Source organism: Ciconia boyciana, chromosome 5 (assembly GCF_034638445.1).
Source record: "Ciconia boyciana chromosome 5, ASM3463844v1, whole genome shotgun sequence".
Classification (NCBI taxonomy): Eukaryota; Metazoa; Chordata; class Aves; order Ciconiiformes; family Ciconiidae; genus Ciconia; species Ciconia boyciana.
This window is the reverse complement of record NC_132938.1, coordinates 26380198-26398631: the sequence shown is the minus strand read 5'-3', so window position 1 is coordinate 26398631 and position 18434 is coordinate 26380198. Positions and strand designations below refer to the sequence as shown.

The following is an 18434-nucleotide window of genomic DNA, read 5'->3' as shown; positions in this document are numbered from 1 at the left end:
GAGGTATCCAATTCCATTCTCACACAGATGATTACTGGGGACAAGGGATGATTGCTGCCTTAGCCTGCACCCAATACTGTGTGTGTTTTGTTTATTTTGGTGACTGCTGCTGTGCCCATGTTTCCGCACCGCCCATATCACGTCTTCTTCCTGGAAGGAGCTGAGAACTTACACAAGCCCCCCCCCATCCATCTTCGCTACTGTTCCTGTTGTTGGAGCTCTGCAGCTCTGGCTGAGTTCTCTCTTTACCGTAGCTTTTGGTCCACTTCGAAGCGTTGTTCTGTGAGTATGTTAAATGAAACTACCAAGTAAGGGGGATTCCTCTTCCCCCCTGCCTCCCAGGTGTTACATGTTTTTTAGTACCACATTAAATAGTTTGCTGCTAAAATATGAACAAACATTGGAATCCTGTAACAGAAAAAAAATACCAACTTACTTCTTGAATTCTGAATAGAGGGCAGGAAAGTCACAGTGTGGGCAGACTGTCCAGTCATCTTGGACCATATGCCGACCCTGCATGCAAAAGCCACGAGTAATTAGATGGCATGTGCTGTCCTAGTACATTGGGCATTTAGTTTTGTACATGTTATTGTGAAAAAGTCTCAGCAACTGAGTTCTAAAGATCTTGAGGAATTAAAAACCTAAAGCCATAATAGTGTTACTGTTGTCTGATTACTGTGTAAATTCTGTAACTAGAAAAGGAGCTCTCAGTGAGCTGCAGTGTTTTTATTATAATTTGCATTCCTCTTTTTGTGAAAGGAAATGGAAGAATGTATTGAATTACAACTTTTAAAATTCTTATAGTTTGGCAATTCTGGAATGTTATCTGTAGGTCTACGTCTAGAGATGTACATAAAGCTACAGGGATATTTGGTGTTGCATATGATATTAAAAAATGCCCCCAAAGCCATATCACCTGAGCCCAGGAGGTCGCATTCTCAACACTGTCAAGTTTGTGAGCATACTGACTGCCTGGCACTCGCCTCTTTAAACAGAAATTTTTTTCTCTGTTTTGGTATGGTTTACTAGTTTGCTTTTGATAGAATTCATATGTACCTTTTCAATACTATAAAAATGGAACAGCACCTTGAACTGTATTGAGATTTATGCTCTAATACAATGTGCAACAGTAAACTGTGTTGACACTGACTCTAGTAAGATATTTGAAAATGCTGCATTCCTAATGATGTTAAAAATACCTGTGATGTAAATGAACTATAACCAAGATGGAGCAAATAAATAAGGTGAAATATAGATGAATATGTACATTATGTTTGGCTCATAAAAGCCTTGGGTTTTTCCCTTAAGATAATACTTCTGAAATATACTGGTCATCTTACTCTGCTAAACCAATAGAGTAAAAAAATAGATTGTTGCTATTAATATTTTTTGTAAGACTTAATTCTTTAGTTTTAATAAAGAATGTTAACTCCAACATTTGATTCCTGCTCAAGTAAATGTTGATTTTTCTGTAATTCTAAATCACTTGAACCTAATAAAAATGAAGTGTTAGTTATACAGTAGCTAACCTCAGTATAAAGATTTTGTACTGATGCTGGTAACAGTGGGATGCATGGCTCTTCCACTGGGAAACGTACCCCAGCTGTACCTTTTCAGTACACTCTCAAGTGTCCTGAAACAAAAATGAACTTCTCATTTCTGTAAGGAGCAGTAATGTAAGAAATGCTGAGGTCACTGGCTGAACCATTACTTAACCCTAGAAGTGCTTAAAAATTCTGTTACATTCTGGGCATTCCCCAACACAGATTTTTGAAGAGTGGTTTTTTTAATTTGAAATCTTGGCAGCCTGGAGTTTAGGGGAGGAGAGCTGTGCCCTCCACAAGCTCCAGTGCATGGAAGAAGATGCAGGGACTTCCATCTCTGCCATTATTGCTCTGCGCACCGGAGCAGCTGGGCAAAGGGCTGGGCTGGGAACCACCAGCACCAGCAGCACGATCCTGTCTGTGTTCTCCCAAGCGCACCAACTGCACCGAACGCACGTGTGCTGGGTGTTCAGGGCAGTCCTGGTGCACGCCCTGCCTTCTCAGGAAGCTGAAGTCTTCCAGAGCCACTTCATGATTTTACCGTTACCCTTAAGTGCCTGCAACTTGTAGGTGGCAACTAAGGACACCCTATGATAGTTAAAGAAAGACAACTGAATGTTTTTTTACTGTTTTGGTAACAGCTTGGAAAAAACCCCAACCAACAAACCCACAAGAACATCTAGCTTGAATCTACTAGCAAACCAGAGATGTTCAGATGAACTTGTCTGTAGAAGGAAAGAAAAGCTTTGTGTTCATTCTCACACTGCAGACACTCACAGTTGCAATACAGTACGGGAGACTGTTTTTACAGCCAGGACACAAAAGTTCACACTCTGGGAGCTGGAATGCACAATATGGACAGGCTGTTGTTGGTTCCTCTGCCTCTGTTGTGTCTGGATGTCTAGAAGTAAGATATAAATGTGAATAAAAACCTCAAGCGCTTTGAACTTGAACAAAGATGTTTTACAATGCCTTTCATGTTTAGCAAGTGCTTTTCCTTTGAGTTATTTGCATAGCTTCCAGTTGCTGTTTTATATGCTACCAGATAATTCCTTTTAACTGTCAACCAAGCTTCATCACAATCATGTAAACTCAGAAATAGGTTATTTTCCATCTAGTTTGAAACAATGCCACCTTTTTAAAGCTGTAACAGATCATAATACTTTGAAAGCCTTCAAAACTCTGTATGTATACATATAGAATATAAAGCTATGGTTTCTCCATTTCAGCATTTTTCTGTGACAGGAGTGACCACAAAGAATTGAAGTAACGACATAAAACTGGCATCCTGGTAGGACTATACAGCTTGTAACTCTGCCTTTCACGGCCTTGTTTTCATCCATGTATCTGTCAGAATGATGGTCCTGATCTGGACATCATAGCACCTGGGTTGGGGGCGAGGGAGGTGGGAGGAGACCTTTTTTCAGATTTCTTGTGTGACCTTAACGTTTCATCTTCTATGGAACATTTATAGATGAATAGCTTAGATTCACTTTTAGCATATTTTCCAATGAAGACGGTACATCTTTTCTAATGTTTAACCTAGTAACCTTGGAGACAATTAGATGGCTTCCTTAGTTATCTTGCTACTTTGTAGAAAGCCTGATTTCTTATTTTATTAGCCTGGGCACGTATGTTTCCCTCACAATGGCCTGCTCCTTTGTCTCCACTTGAAAAATCTGAGGTATTGATATACATGATAAATTAGGAATGCATCGACATGGCTTTTAACATTGATGTAATATTTTAGAAGCTTACTGGAATGTTCTAGAAATATTGACAAGCAGGCAATAGGGAAGAACTTTGCATGATTTTAAAAAAATGGTTAAAAGACACTAAACAGAATAGGATAAACAATTCTCACAGTACACATCTGTGGTAACCTACTGCTGTGCTGCACGCTCATAAAATAGAAAATGATGTGATGACATGGGGGAAGCCAAAGCAAGGCCTATTGGAAAAAAGTTTCCACATACAAGATGATGGACTCTGACCTCCTGTTGCTTAGGAACAAGATCTTGCAATTATAATATATGCTATGAAAACAGCTCACTTTAAAAACAGTCAAAGCAAATCAAGTAGGCTGCAACAGAGACTCATTCTGCTACTACTTAAATCCATGGGTTGCCCACATCTTAAATACAGTGTGTAGTTCTGGTCCTGCCTCCTCCAAAAAAGTTGTAAAAGAGTTTCAGAGAAAGGCCATAAGGATAAGTATCCATAAAAGAATAGCTATGTAAGCAGAGACACTTCAGGTCCTGAAAAGATATGACTGATAGAGGGGAAATGAAAAAAAACCAGAGGGCTATAAAATCGTGTCACAGAAAAGGCCAGATCTCTCCCAGGAGGAAAACTTACAAGGCATCACATTAAACTAGCTAGGGACCAGTCTTGACACAATGGAACTTCCTGTCACAGGAGTCATCTGTTGCTAAAAATTTACACGGCTTCAAGCAGAGAGATTGGATAAGCTCATGGAGAGCCTAGAGACTTAATAAATACCTAAAACACCCATATGGGCTCAGCAAGTCCCTGAGCCTCAAAATGGTTAGAGCCTAGTAGAATAAGTGAGAAAAGCATTACATACGCTTGCCCTGCTCTTATACGCTCACCTACGCTTCCTCCTTTGGCAGAAAATATTGGCTTGGATCTGTCAAAACAGAACTTCAGATAAGGAAGAAAATGTCAAGAATTCATCTTGTTTATTTCCCCTTCCACTCTTTTTTATCTTAGCCATTCACTCAGTCGTCTAAATCGGAGAAGAGCATACTGCTGATGCTGTAGTAGCTAACAGTTTACATGTACATTCCTAACTAGAGAACAACTAAAGCTGTATGGCTGCACTTACATCTGTATGGACAAGATGGAAAATGTTACTGCTGGTTAGGAAGCATTTTACACGCACATTGCATTTAAGGTTTATCGCATCCAAGGGAACAGAAGAGCCTTTAATTTTCAGAGAAGGGCGGAAATGGTTCTTAGCCTTCCAAATTGGAGATAGTGAAACAATATGAAAACAGGATAAAGGCCATAGGCTTTATGAGCAAAAATAACATTACAAATAAAGCCTTGATATTGTGTACATTTGAAAGTACATATTAATGCTGCTCACCTCACCATTGCTTCAATTTTCTTTTTGTATTTAAGATCTATTTTATTACGATACTCAGGTCTCATCAACATGGCAGCAAAATTGAAGGCTGAGTTCTTCAGTCCTGCCCTATGACACTCGATTACAGTTGAAGTCAAAATTGGCACGATGTCTGTAAGAGAACGAAACAATGATGTCAAATATTTATTTACCAGTATTAAAGTTGAAAGCCTTTGAGCTAATACAGCTAAAAAGGTACTGATGAAAACTGACAGTATTATTGTTCTTCCTCATGGTACACAGTTGCACAATTTGTGCAATTCCTGTAACCATATGCTAGAAAATCACGGTTTCCCCTCTCACTGCCTTGCCTTTCTGAAGCTCAGCATGGCAGCAGGAATGTTTTGATTATAACCATTTCTCCCAAATCTGGTCTGCACTGTTTAAAGTCTACATTTTAGTCTACATTTTCCATGTACCCAAAAAGTGTTTTCAGAAGACGACTGATTAAAATTTTGTGATAAAGTCACAGAAGCAATCAGTTCATGACATGTGATCCTGAGACTTGGTATGTGGTTCAGGCAGCTCAGTACTGCAGTTACGGTGGGTAAGGACAGATTAAACTGCTGGTGAGGAACCCATCCTGGAGGCTTAGAGCTGTTCTGTGGAGGACGGCAGAGCACACTGTGTATTTACACTTTGCCGTGTGCCCTATAGATCATAGGAGGAGAATGTACCTTCTAATGCAATGATTAACGAATTGTCCTGTAGAGCACAGCATGCTCTTCTATGCTGTCAGCACTTACGTGATGGGAACTTGCTGATGTTGTTGGCTACACGTATAAGCATACGTGCTCCCTTCATGTGATCACCACGTTTCACGTGAGTCTGGAATACAACAAACATAGCGAATTAACTGCAGCCTTTAGAGAGTAATTCCTGCAGCCTGCTCTTGGCGTTCATCCTTCTGGGAGCTGCATGCCCACGGCTCTTTCACAAAACTGAGCAGAGGTGTATCATGCACCCAAGGACCAGAGACTTTATAGTGGCTCTTTCCCAGAACAGTCTTTCTGGCCTTCAGCCCACTATTTGCCTGCTCCTGCCTCACTGCCGGTAGAGAGGGAGGCCAGAAGCTGGCTGTAGGCTGAATGGATATCCTGAGGGGCCATGGGTTAACTACTAGAAATCATCTGAGCGCCCCTGCTTAATGTAATTTACAGAAAAACAGCGATCTGCTTATGAATAATAATAAATAATACTAGCAGCATAACATATTTGTAAGTATGAATGCAAAAGAAATACAAGAAGCCAGATGTAGCTTTTTAATTATTCAATATTTAAAAAAGAATATGCTAATCAAAGAGGCAGAAACAACCAAAAGATATGGATTGTCCTTGTTAGCATGCACTTGGATTCTCGTGATACAACTTCTATGACAAAGTAATTTATGTATACAGAGCATCCATATGTACAGTTCAATAAATCAGAGACTGTGCAATTTATGCATAAATTCAGTTTCTCAATTCATTACCTTCACTAAAATATAGCTGTGTAGAATCATAAGGTTTGTAGCCATCTCAGAAGGAATTTTAATCTTCTGGGTCTTCAACTCTGAATACATACTGAAAAGAACATCATGTGCATTTCGGTAGTTTCCTTAAAAACAAACAACACCGAATAGTAAATTTAATTTTTCACAACAATTTCTTTACTAATGACATATACAGAAGCTGAACAGGAAGTTATGTTGATTCTTAGAGCAAAACATTCGCATGACAATTTCTTTGGAAAGTCACAAGCAGTTGCTTGTCACACTATCCTAAATGGTATCAGCCAGGGAGTTAAATAAGAAAAAATATTACACTTGGAGAAGTCATCTGAACAGTAGCAAAATACATACATGGATGACAATTTCATATAATGAAACTTTAAAAATGGAAGATGCTGTATCCAATACATTGCTTCCACAATAAAGAGGAGAAAAGGTATTTTTAGAGCATTTAGAGATGTTACCTCTTTTTGTTCTTCAATGTCAGATATTCAAAAGCTGTTGTTCAAATGTTAATTTAACATACTTTTACTTTATCATTTGCTTTGGCAACTCCTTGCCTCTGCAACCAAACAAACCCAAAACCTTTCAGAGAGATAATTAAAATCTGAATGTTCATTAACTAGATTATACTCCTTCAAGGTTACTATCAAGGATTGTCCAGAAAGCACAAGATTACATTAAATTATCAATGCAGCTGAAAACAACCAGTGTTTAGTATGGTTAGTCTACTTGCAGCTAGTTTGTTCTTGCTTTGTTTTGGGGTTTTTTGGGGGTGTTTTTTTTTTTTCCATTATTAGAGTATAAGGAAATCATACTCCTTGCAGTTGGAGGTATTTAAAGGAAATTTCAGATTCAGTTATTTTTTCACTCTGTAGAGCAATTTGTTTTGTGTTGTTACACACTACAATTGAATTAACCAATGGAATAATTTGTGTGAGGCATCTAAATATCACTCCAGAATTAGTTGCTGGAAAACAACATTAATTTTTCATGCTGTGTTACTGACTCTCAGTATAATAGGATCAGTCTTAAAATCATGTGATTACATAAAAACTTAAAGGAAAATTGCGCATAAAATGGCATACCCAAAGGAAAATACCAAACTGCTTGACTTTTAAGGAAAGAGTAAACTATATTGGTATAAACTTCACTGAAGTCTCCTGAAGGAAGAGGGGGACAATCTAAAACTGTGCCTCTGTGCAGGAAACAGTTACTGCAAGATTGGTGATTTTAATGAGAAAAATATTGTGCTTATTATCACACTGTTGTAAAACACATCTATTCTGTTAAGGAATATGAAATACAGTATGGGATACTGCATTTTAGATACAAGTTTTCAGATTCAGAGAAGCTAGTAAATATTTAAACCCTTGAGCCTTTACATTTCCTGCTTACATAATTAGCACAAATGCATTATTCATTGCTATGATGAATTGGGAGATCATGCTTGCCAAGGGCTTAAGAGATTTTCCACTCCTTAGGCCAATGCTGAGGAGCAGTCCATAAATGTTAATTTGCCTGGGCTGTTCCTGAGGCTGCTATTTTTCCTTTATAGATATTTTTCTTAACTTACATGAAATGAAAAGCAAGCAGTATTATGGTAGGGCTGTTGCCATGGCTACAGAGGAGCGCGAATAATGGAGGCGATAGCTACTTTGCTTCTAGCCCTGTCCCTTCTTATGACTTTTTTCTATTTCTAATTTCAGCTACCTATTACAGGGGAAAACAAGGCTTAAGCAAGCGTCTAATCTTTCAACAGAAACCATCTCCTGTGCACATCTCCCACTGAAAAAAATCATGTTCAAAGACTAAAGGATCAGTATCCAAGTCAGAAACTGCGTGTAGAAACTGCAATTCTAAGATCTGTGATATACAGAAAAGTAAAGTTGCAGGCAATCCTAATCACTATGTTTACTTGAATGTAATAAGGAATGCAGGTATTTTCCACAGTTTTCTTTTTTCCAATATTTAATATACAGGTATGAGTTGCAACCTTTTCACAGAGGCTACTTCAAATTAAAAATTAAACTTGAATATAATTAAAAGCACTGATACATGTCTTTTCTAAGTATAATCCTATATAAATAACGGTACCCTAAGTACTGCAAGGATGTAGTGTCAGAGATGCTGTCATATTACAGAAAACAGACTTACCTGAACACTGCTCCTCCCTGGCAATTATTATAGCAGTCCTGGCAGCTTCTCTGTACTGCTTTAGTGCCATGTATAAGCGGAATAGGTACTTGGCATCCTTAATTAAATCATACAAAAGCCATTAATAATACTGAATACATACTGCTGTATTCCCTTTCCTTACTTGCCCATCCCATCACCACATTCTTCAAAGAAAGCGGACAAGCTGGCTTGTTTCGTGAAGAGCTCTTTGTATCAACATGCTTTACCGATGCTATGTTCCCCTGTAAGTTTTGGCCATTAGGACAGTCAGATAAACACCTATGTTGAGGACCCTGACCAAGTTGTGGCAGTTAGTTGCCAAGCCCTGTCAATATGGACGCAGAAAGCCGCAGACTGTTAGGCACATAGAGAGTTGTACAGGTGGAAACCCAACAACTTCAGACGCGTAGGCATTTATGGTGTCAGAAAAGAACCAAAGGACTGCTTTTAGAAATCGAAATCTTACTAGAAATGCTTAAATTGTGTTAGAGATCTAGATGCAAACATTGCTTAGTGTGAATAGGGATGACAAAACCTGGCCATTAAAGAGTGTACTGTTCTGGGACCTGATGGTAGACATCCAAGACAACTAAAAGAACTACAAATTAAGGGGACAATCAGCTAACAAAATCTGTAAGATTTATAATTTGCTGTACTTTATATCATTCAAGAATGGCAAATGTAGCAAAGAGTTCACCCAAGAACTGGAAATCCAACAGCTTAATTCAACATCAAGAAAATTAGTGAAATAATTTTAAAACAAAACTTTAAAAAACAAGATGGCAGTATTGAAGAAAACAAACATGAGTTCTATTTTTTGAAGTGTACTCAAATTTCTAGCAGACTAGTTACAAAAAAAAAAAATCAACAAGACAAAAGAGACCTGGTCCTTCATAAGGGTTTTGAGAAAATTCTCAAAAGAGGTCATTCGTAAAAATACAAAATAAAATGACCTTGCTTATGATGAAAAGGAACTATTAAGTGAATAAAACTGCTGGGCTAGTGGCACTCTTTTAGATCTTTAGCAGTGATTTCTAAAATGGGATCAATAAAAAGTAAAGTCTGTACATGACAGTCTATCTTTTAACTAGTAAATCAAGATTGAATTAAGCTGAAATATTGTATATAATGGTATAGTTCCAAATTAAATACAGATGAATCAGGAAAATCACTGGTAGCTTTATAGACAGCTTAGTAAAAAAACCAAACCAACTAATTCTGCAATATTATTAATAAAAAAAACCCCACTGACAATGTGTATTTTATGTTAAAATGGTATAAAACTTTCTTTAAAAAGAATTGTATTAATCAATGTTGTGCTGTTCTCTGGAATACTGTGTGTTTTTTGTATGTAAGTCTCAAAAACATATCAAAAAAAAGAGCAGAAATTAAAGGAAGAGAAATATGAAAGATATAAAGACATTTCCTTATAAAGATGACTGCAAAGATTAACTCCCTACTTGAGAGGCAAGACAAAACCAGACGAAAAATCACAGAAATAAAAGCAAGCAAGAAAGAAGGCAAGTAAAATTCTTCTTTTTAACTCACAATATAATGAAGAACATTAAGTGACCAAAAGTAATTACTTCTAAACTAACGATGGAGCAGAATTTTAAGTAACACATAATCAAAAGGCTGAACATCATAAGAACCATAGTTTAACAATAATGAAATAGTTATCTGGATAATAAAGTAACCACAACTACTTATATTAGTGGGTACTATTTATCCACTGTAAACTGCCTTAAAAAGGAAAATTGCTATTCCCTGAGTGGGATAAAACAAAAATTATTACAAATGGTAGGTTATGAGGTAATTCTTCCCAGCTTCTGACACCTCCTAATGACCACAGACGGCCCTTCCACTGATGACAGCAGAAGGCTGCACTTCTTCCTCATCCAGGCTGCTTCTCCCTTTTTGCCAGCAGGAGAAGGATCCTGTCCCAGCACAGACCAGTGGTCTCATATGGTATTTGCCATGTCCCTAGTTATGTTTTACTCAAATAATATATTTAAATGACTTACATGGCAGCCATATGTTGAAAAAAAATAAAAGTAGAAGGCATTTTAAGGAAAATTAGTCTCATGTTTTGCTTTCATATTCTTATCTTTAAAGTTAGCCATTTTAAAAGCAAAAAATGCAGGAAGGAATTTTCAGTTGACAACACATTCCCCAAGGTCTTTGGAAAAACTTATTATTGCAGTCTAACTGATCTTAATATTAGATAGCCATTATTTTAATTTAGTTTTGCTTTTTAAAACACATGTACTTAGAGAATATGCATACAGAAAACAGCAGAACCTTGCTAATTAATGCTAGTTTTCAGTTAGCCTGAAAAATTACAAAAGAACACACATGACAAATTAAGAATCTTTACATGTTGACATTAACAAATACAATAGTTGACTATTTAAGAAATAGTTTATAATTAGTCAGATAATAGTGTAGCAAAATTTTGGTAAGCATAATAATTTTGATAATATGGTACTTCATTAAAATCACACATAATTGTTGGCTGTGAAAGATTTAAAGCAATCAAGCTGCTGTGAGCGATGATCTGGTTTGAAGATCAAAGCTTGAAAGGATTAGCAAGTTTCTGCTGCATGGCTACTTTAAGTTCACTCTTACTTTCAGCTTTACAAAAATACCACCACATAAAAGCTGCTATTCTCTAAAAACAACCCCATTTGCTCGATAATTTCAAACACACTGTCTCCATAGCATAATAAGGATAAAGATTAATTGTTTTTTAAGTAGATTTTAAAAACAAATATGTATGATTTGATAAAGTAAAATTTTGTTACTCACTGAGAAAGACTATAGCAGATTGGATTAAAGCATTCAGAAGAACAAGAGAGAGCTTTTAAACAAGGAAAAGAAAGCTCTACATTGAAGTTCAAAACAATGTTAAATATGGCAATTACAGCATTCACAAAATTCCTAAGTGTTTTCTAAAAGCTTTAGAACCTCTTCACTATGGAGATCATACTGTAGCTCACTTCCCTTATCCAGTCCTATGCACTTCTTTCAACCCAATGGCTAGGCTGCCGCTCTTAGAGACTGGATGCTACAGTTTCTGTCCACCCAACTTTCAGCATAAATATGAAATTACTTTTGCTTACACTGGTGCTGCGCAGATTTTTCATCTAATGCCTTCAACAGCTTCATTCTCTTCTGGTCTCTTGTAGTCGAATTTTGTTTGTTTGCACTATGTTTTCCTTCTCTCGTTTTATTAATGTTCCCATTTCAAATTAGAGGTAAATAATAATAGCCATTGGGCTATGATTAATGGGATGAAATTTAACAAGTCAAAATGCTGCATTCTGCACCTAGGACGGAGTAATGCTGGGCACAAGTATAAACTGGGAGAGGGATGGCTGGAGAGCAGCCCTGCAGAAAGGGATCTGTGGTGCTGGCTGACAGCAGGCTCAATATGAGTCAGCAGTGTGCCCTGGCAGCCAAGAGGGCAAACCGCATCCTGGGGTGCATCAAACACAGCATAACCAGTTGGTCAAAAGAGGTGATTATCCTGCTGTATTCAGTGTTGGTGCGGCCTCACCTTGAGTACTGTGTGCAGTTCTGGGCCCCACAATCTAGAAGGATGTGAAGGTCCTTGAATGTGTCCAGAGGAGGACAACAAAGCCAGTGAAAGGGCTGGAAGGAATGTCCTATGGGGAGTGGCTAAGGACTTTGGGCTTGTCTAGTTTGGAGAAAAAGGAGGCTGAGAGGCGACCTCATTGCTCTCTACAGCTTCCAGAGGAGGGAAAGTGGAGGGAGCTGCTGATCTCTTTTCCCTGGTACCCAGTGATAGAATGTGTGGGAATGGTTCAAAGCTATGCCAGGGGAGGTTTAGACTGGACATTAGGAAGCATTTCTTCCCCAAGAGGGTGATCAAACACTGGAACAGAGGTGGTTCCTAGAGAGGTGGTCAATGCCCCAAACCTGTCAGTGTTTAAGAGGCACTTGGACAATGACCTTAACAGCATGCTCTGACCTTTGGGCAGCACTGAATTGGTCAGGCAGTTGGACTAGATAATCGTTGCAGGTCCCTTCCAACTGAAAGAGTCTATTCTATTCTATACTGTAAAGAGATAGAGGGTTTGTTTTTTTTTTTTTTAATTTTGTAAAAGCAAGGTTGGCTTGGCCATCAACTGTCCAGTGTCTCTAACAGTCTAAAATATCAAACCCTTAATCTCTAGGCACCATACAAAGAGTAAAGAGCCACAATTTCTAATCTCACAACAGAATCATAAACCACAGCTGTAATATTAGCGATGAAATAAACTTACTACACCAAGACCATGTCATCTCCATCGTTACTAAACCTTACTCCCCTCAGTAAGGCAGAACTTACTCTTCCATACATATCACTTTGCACCTGACTGTATTTACTGTGAGTTTGTATGAGACCTTAAATTCCTTGACTAAGGAATTAATTGCAGACTGTAATGTCCACACCTGAGGTCTGGCTTTTACAGTAGAAAAACATGGATGCAGCACCACTTCGCTCACATTCAAGCTCTGCTCTAAAACTTGAAGTGGCTCAGCCACTTAGTTCCATGAACTCAAGCCCAAATGTGATTGAATGTACCGTAAGCTCTACGGACATCAAAGCCAAAAATGGACTGTGAAGCCTTTTTTTCTATAGCTCGAACTCAGAGAAACCAGATAGCCCATCAGCAGTCACTCTGCAAAAGAGCTGTTTAACCTCAAATGCTGCTGTTCTGATGTCTAACGTGATATTTACAGTGGACATTTTTAACCTGCCCTGGGAAAAATAATCATACCAATGGAGGATGGTCAAAATCTACTTCTTGTATTGTATATATAACACAGATCTAATCTATGTTCTGCTTAGTTTGTGAATTATCCTCTTCCTTTATTACCAAACCTATGGCAGGGGCAACTAATACACAAAAATCTGTCAGCAAGTATCTTCCAACTCCCAAATCCATATATACAAAAGAGAAAAAGATGAAATAGTCTACCAGTCTGCCAAAAGCCTTTTATTACACTCAGTGAATGGTTTGCTTTTAACAAAAGTGCAGGAAACCCAGAAGAAAAGGCAATGGCCCTTTCAAAATTTTATTAATTGATCACACGACATTAAAAGAAGCCTCATAGCACAGAACACCTCTTACCTCACCAAGCACCTCCTAAACAGTATAAAATAAAAATATGTAAGGTTCTGAGGATCCAAAGAAGATTTTTTATGACAATGATGAGTGACAATGTAAAAATCAGTGTCCACAGTATTTTATTCTCGTACTGTTAATCAAAACTTCCACGTTAGGAAGGTCTGTCACCAAACATCTTCAAATATGCTTCCTATTTTTAAAATTTTCGATCATAAATTAAATATGTAATTGCATTCTCCAACACAGAGCAGAAACTCTGTGTTTTACTTTACAGAACTACAGCCTACATCCACAGATGAAGCTGGCTCTATGAATAATCAATTCAAACATTAAACTAAATACTTCTACATAATAAGAAATCAAAAAAGAAAGATAATTTTTTAAAAATAAAGTTTAACTGTCATATGGGCATCCACATGAAGCACTTACATTTTCAAGTGATCTCAGTGCCAAATTCTTCCCTTCATTTCACATTTTAAAACAGAGTTGTTTTGGGCTAAGCTCTTTTTGAGAACATGGTCATTAATCACTTAAGATATCAGCAAGGAGCTGGGTAATTTTGAAAATCTGTCCACAACTTTTTATGTCTTAATTTGATGTGTGAATACAGGAACTAATGTAGCCTGATCTTCTTTGGGTTTTTGTCGTTCATCTCCTGTTTACTACCTTACTTTCTTCCACTGCAACAGTTAGACCAGCTCCCCACACTGCAAGAAGAGATTAGTGCTGTAGCTAGTCTTGAGACACACACATGCTGACCGTCCCTCTGGGAAAGGCAACAACAGCCAGCTGGCTAACTGGCATGAACAAACAGCTAAGTTTTGTCTCTTTCCCTCAGTATGAGCGTTAATTTGAATCTCCTCTGTCCAACTACCTGCTTTCATAAAGCTTGGAGAAAGATGATTCTATCTAAGACAGTTACTTCCTTTCTTATCTTTCTGAAACTGAAGTTACTGGGCGAATGACTCACAGAGTGATCATATACGTCTTGCTCCTTAATGAAACCCAGCTAAAACACAATCTGTGTCTCCCAAAAATTTTAGGACAAAATAAGCTCATAAGATCTTGTAGCACAGCAAGGTAACACAATGGCAGTGGTAAAAATACAATACCTTGGGCATGCCATCACTCTCTCCCATAAGATAGTCTATCAGCTGATTTGTTAGGACTTCATCTTTTGCCCGTCCCACCTATGAAAAATAAAGACAGAATAAATTATTATATGAAAGAGAAAGGAAAAATACTTACTCATAAGGAGGCTTTCTATAAAAAACACTGAAACTAGATAGATTTAAAACATGTTTTTTTTAGTTCTGTGTGTTTGAACCAGATGATTACTTGGTTCATCAGCTTTGACATGCAGTAGTTCATATTTATTTTCTAAAGTGTTACATCAGGTCTCTACCAGCATGAACTGTTCTGCTTCAGTGCTGGGAAGGCGTCTGAATCTAGGGACCATGAGATGAAGCCTGCTGTCACAAAGCTATGTCTATCAACCCAGCACAATCTGTGTGTCTCAGGAATATTCAGTGCTGGTCACTAGAATAGAGCCAGCACTATCTGGCCAGTTGAAGAGACAGTCTCAAAAATATGGCTGAGATGTTGAGATTCCACAAGGATACATATGGTACAACTGCAGCAACAGTCTTTGGGCTGTTTCATAGCCTTTGGTTTATTCATTTGGGCTGAAACATCTGGATCCAGAGGAAAGCATTAGACACCTCAAACTTCAGTCTTACAAGCCCTGCCCACAGCTCTGTGAGAGGGAAGGCCTCAAGAGTGGCTGTGTTAGCTCTAGGCAGAGTCAGGTCTACTGTTTAAGAGTCTGAAAAAACTCTAGTGATACCTAAGGAGATTTGCAAAGCTGTGGGCTCTTCAAGGGAACAGTGGCAGTCTGAGCATGGTTTGGATGACAGAAAGTGAAAGTCACAGTGGATGCTTGGATGGAAGCTGGCAATGGGCCTGCTTAGGCAGGTTTCCAGCATATATTGTCTAGAAGGGAATCTCAAGAAACAGAGTAGGTTCACACGCACTGAGTTGCAGTATGAGCTGGAGACCTGATGACTACAGAATTTTGGAGATCATGAGAAAAATAACTAAGCAAAGATTGCTTCGTCCCAAATTTCTTTTTTTTTAGGGATGGAAAAGAGATTTTTAGAGATAATAAGGATGAAAACAAAAGGTGTTAGTAAGTGATGCTGCCATTGGTCTTCTGTCTGATTGTGGAAGCTGAGAGCAGTGAGCAGTGTATACTGTCTACCTTGACACTGTCTCCCATAACATCCTCATAGAGAAGCTGATGAAGTATGGGCTGGATGAGCAGACAGTGAGGTCGACTGAAAACTGGATGAATGGCCAGGCCCAGAGGGTTGTGATCAATAACACAATGTCTAGTTGAAGGCCAGTAACTAGCAGTGTACCCCAGGGGTCAATACTGGGTCCAGTCTGATCTGGATGATGGGGCAGAGTGCACCCTTAGCAAGCTTGCTGATCATACAAAACTGGGTGGAGTGGCTGATACACCAGAGGGCTGTGCTGCCATCCAAAGGGTCCTTGACAGGGTGGAGAAATGGGCTGACAGGAACCTCATGAAGTTCAAAGGGAAGTACAAAATCCTGCAGCCGGGGAGGAACAACCCCATGCGCTAGTACATGCTGGGGGCCACCCAGCTGGAAAGCAGCTTTGCAGAAGAGGATCTGGGGGTCATCAAGTTAAACATGAGCCAGCAATGTGCCCTTGCAGCAAAGAAGGCTAAAGGTATCCTGGGCTGCATTAGAAGGAGTGCTGCCAGCAAGTCGAGGCAGGTGATCGTTCCCCTCTACTCCAGGCGAAGCCACACCTGGGGTGCTGTGTCCAGTTCTGGGCTCCTCAGTACAAGAGGGAGAAGGACATACTGCAGAGAGCCCAGCAAAGGGCCACTAAGATGACGAAGGGCCTGGAGCATCTCTCATGAGGAAAGGCTGAGAGAGCTGGGACCATTGAGGCTGGAGAAGAGAAGGCTTGGGGGGGATCTTGTCAATTATATAAACACTTGAAGGGAAGGTGCAAAGAGGAAGGAGCCAGGCTTTCTTTAGTGGTGCCCAATGACAGGACCAGAGGCAATGGGCACCAGCTGAAACACAGGCGGCTCCATCTGAATGTCATGAAACACTTTTTCACTGTGAGGGTGACCAAGCACTGGCACAGGTTGCCCAGGGAAGTTGTGGATTCTCCCTCCTTGGATATATTCAAAAGCCATCTGGACATGGTCCTGAGCAACTGGCTCTAGGTGGCCCTGCTTGAGCAGGGGGGTTGGATCAGATGACCTTCAGAGCTTCCTTCCAATCTCAACCATTCTGTGATTCTGTGACAGAGAGCGAGAATGAAGGCATATTGACCTCTCTAACCATACTGTGCAGACTGGAAATATCAGCAAAACTGAAAAATTGCATATGGATATTGGTAAAAAAGAAAATTCCAAACTCAGGTGTCTCTGACACACAACCACAAAAATCTGAATGAATTCATAAAGCCTCATTTGAAGACTGAAAACACATTTTCCTCTGGTGTCAGTATTAACTTATTCTACTTTTTAGACGTTTAGTTATCACCTTTACTGATACAGTTTTCCTTCTCTTTGCAATCTGTCCAAACACACTCACTTATGCTAGGAAAATGTCACAATACTGAAGGTAAACTTCTTGAAAAGATGAAGAATTTTTTGTTTAATCAAAGTTGCTTACTGTTTCAATTGCCATTTCTATAGCCAAGTTATCTTCTGTGCTTGGACTTTTCATAAAGTGCTTTAATGCCTAAAGTGATACAGAAGAAAAGTTAAAACTGAGACACATGAAATTAACATTTTTCTACTTTTTATCAAGCTATTTCTCTCTGCATTTTGACAGACAAGTGGCACACTGAATGCTTATCTTGACTGTATTTTACAGCCAGAAGGATAACCACATACACTATAGAGGTAGCAGCTGCTCCTACAGATACTCCTGCAAGAAAGAAGAGTTGAGTCTTTGCCAAATTCTGGTGAATACCTTCATCTAACTGTGAAAGATGTTCACAGCAATATGGTGAGAATAAATTAATGATTAATGTGCCATTGGACCCCGCCTATGCCCCAGTTGAAGGAGTGGTCACCTACAATGGCTGTAATTTGCAAAAATCGTTAATATTTTTTTGGTATGTGTTCAGTATGCAAAAATCAAACATTTAATAAGCATCAGTTCACTGATTTGTAACTGATCAAAAGGAAGCGTGTCAATCAACATAATTCAATTATCGTATTTCTTTTTTTTAAAAAAAGCTTTAAGTTAGGGCATGCTACAGTATTAAATGAATTAATTAGTCAGCAACCAAGTCTCCATTGGTCAAGCTAATAAAATATAAATAAATTCTACTTCTATGTTCCTGACACTTAGAGATTCATTGAGAACAGTATATCATTGATCCACCTGGAGCCTCTACTGCTATGAAAAAATTATGTGCATGACAGTGTATAATTCACAGAATAGAATGTAGATAACTGTAAATATAAATAGTTTACTTACATTTTTTACGCTTTTAAAAAATATCAGTATGTCATCAGTTAAGGCAGCTAAAGTCTACTATGAACTTCCCTGATTTTAAAGTACTGTATTCTGAACAGTTTCTATGAACGTTTAACTATCACTGTTTTATCCTTTAAGTACTGACCCGTCCATATTGACCACACAGCAAGAAAAATTTTCCCGCCTGAAAATGTTTCTTTTCTCCTTCAAAATATAGTGCGATGCTCTGATAATCTTCATTGGTAGTACTTTCAGAACCTGCAAGAGATAGATAGCAATGATAGCAGAGTATTCTTATTAAGTAAGATAAAGGGCCTACTGAAGGAACAAATTCCTATTCTACTTTTTTTTTCTATTGATATTCAAAGAAAACCAAAGCCAGCTAGACTCAAATTA

The 18434-nt window shown here is 38.5% G+C and overlaps 1 protein-coding gene across 6 annotated transcripts in view; it reads right to left on the bottom strand.

Moving 5' to 3' along the window:
* The window catches only part of WDR19 (WD repeat domain 19), a 49124-nt gene that overhangs the window by 1425 nt on the left and 29265 nt on the right, over positions 1–18434 (bottom strand). For all 6 annotated transcript variants that reach the window (XM_072861309.1, XM_072861307.1, XM_072861311.1 and 3 more), the window contains 9 exons: positions 18184–18296; positions 17223–17291; positions 14613–14690; positions 8342–8438; positions 6167–6291; positions 5442–5523; positions 4657–4807; positions 2322–2445; positions 437–513 (listed from right to left, as the gene is read on the bottom strand). In XM_072861309.1, coding sequence (XP_072717410.1) covers positions 437–513; positions 2322–2445; positions 4657–4807; positions 5442–5523; positions 6167–6291; positions 8342–8438; positions 14613–14690; positions 17223–17291; positions 18184–18296 — 916 coding nt within the window. The remainder of the gene's footprint in view (positions 1–436; positions 514–2321; positions 2446–4656; positions 4808–5441; positions 5524–6166; positions 6292–8341; positions 8439–14612; positions 14691–17222; positions 17292–18183; positions 18297–18434) is intronic.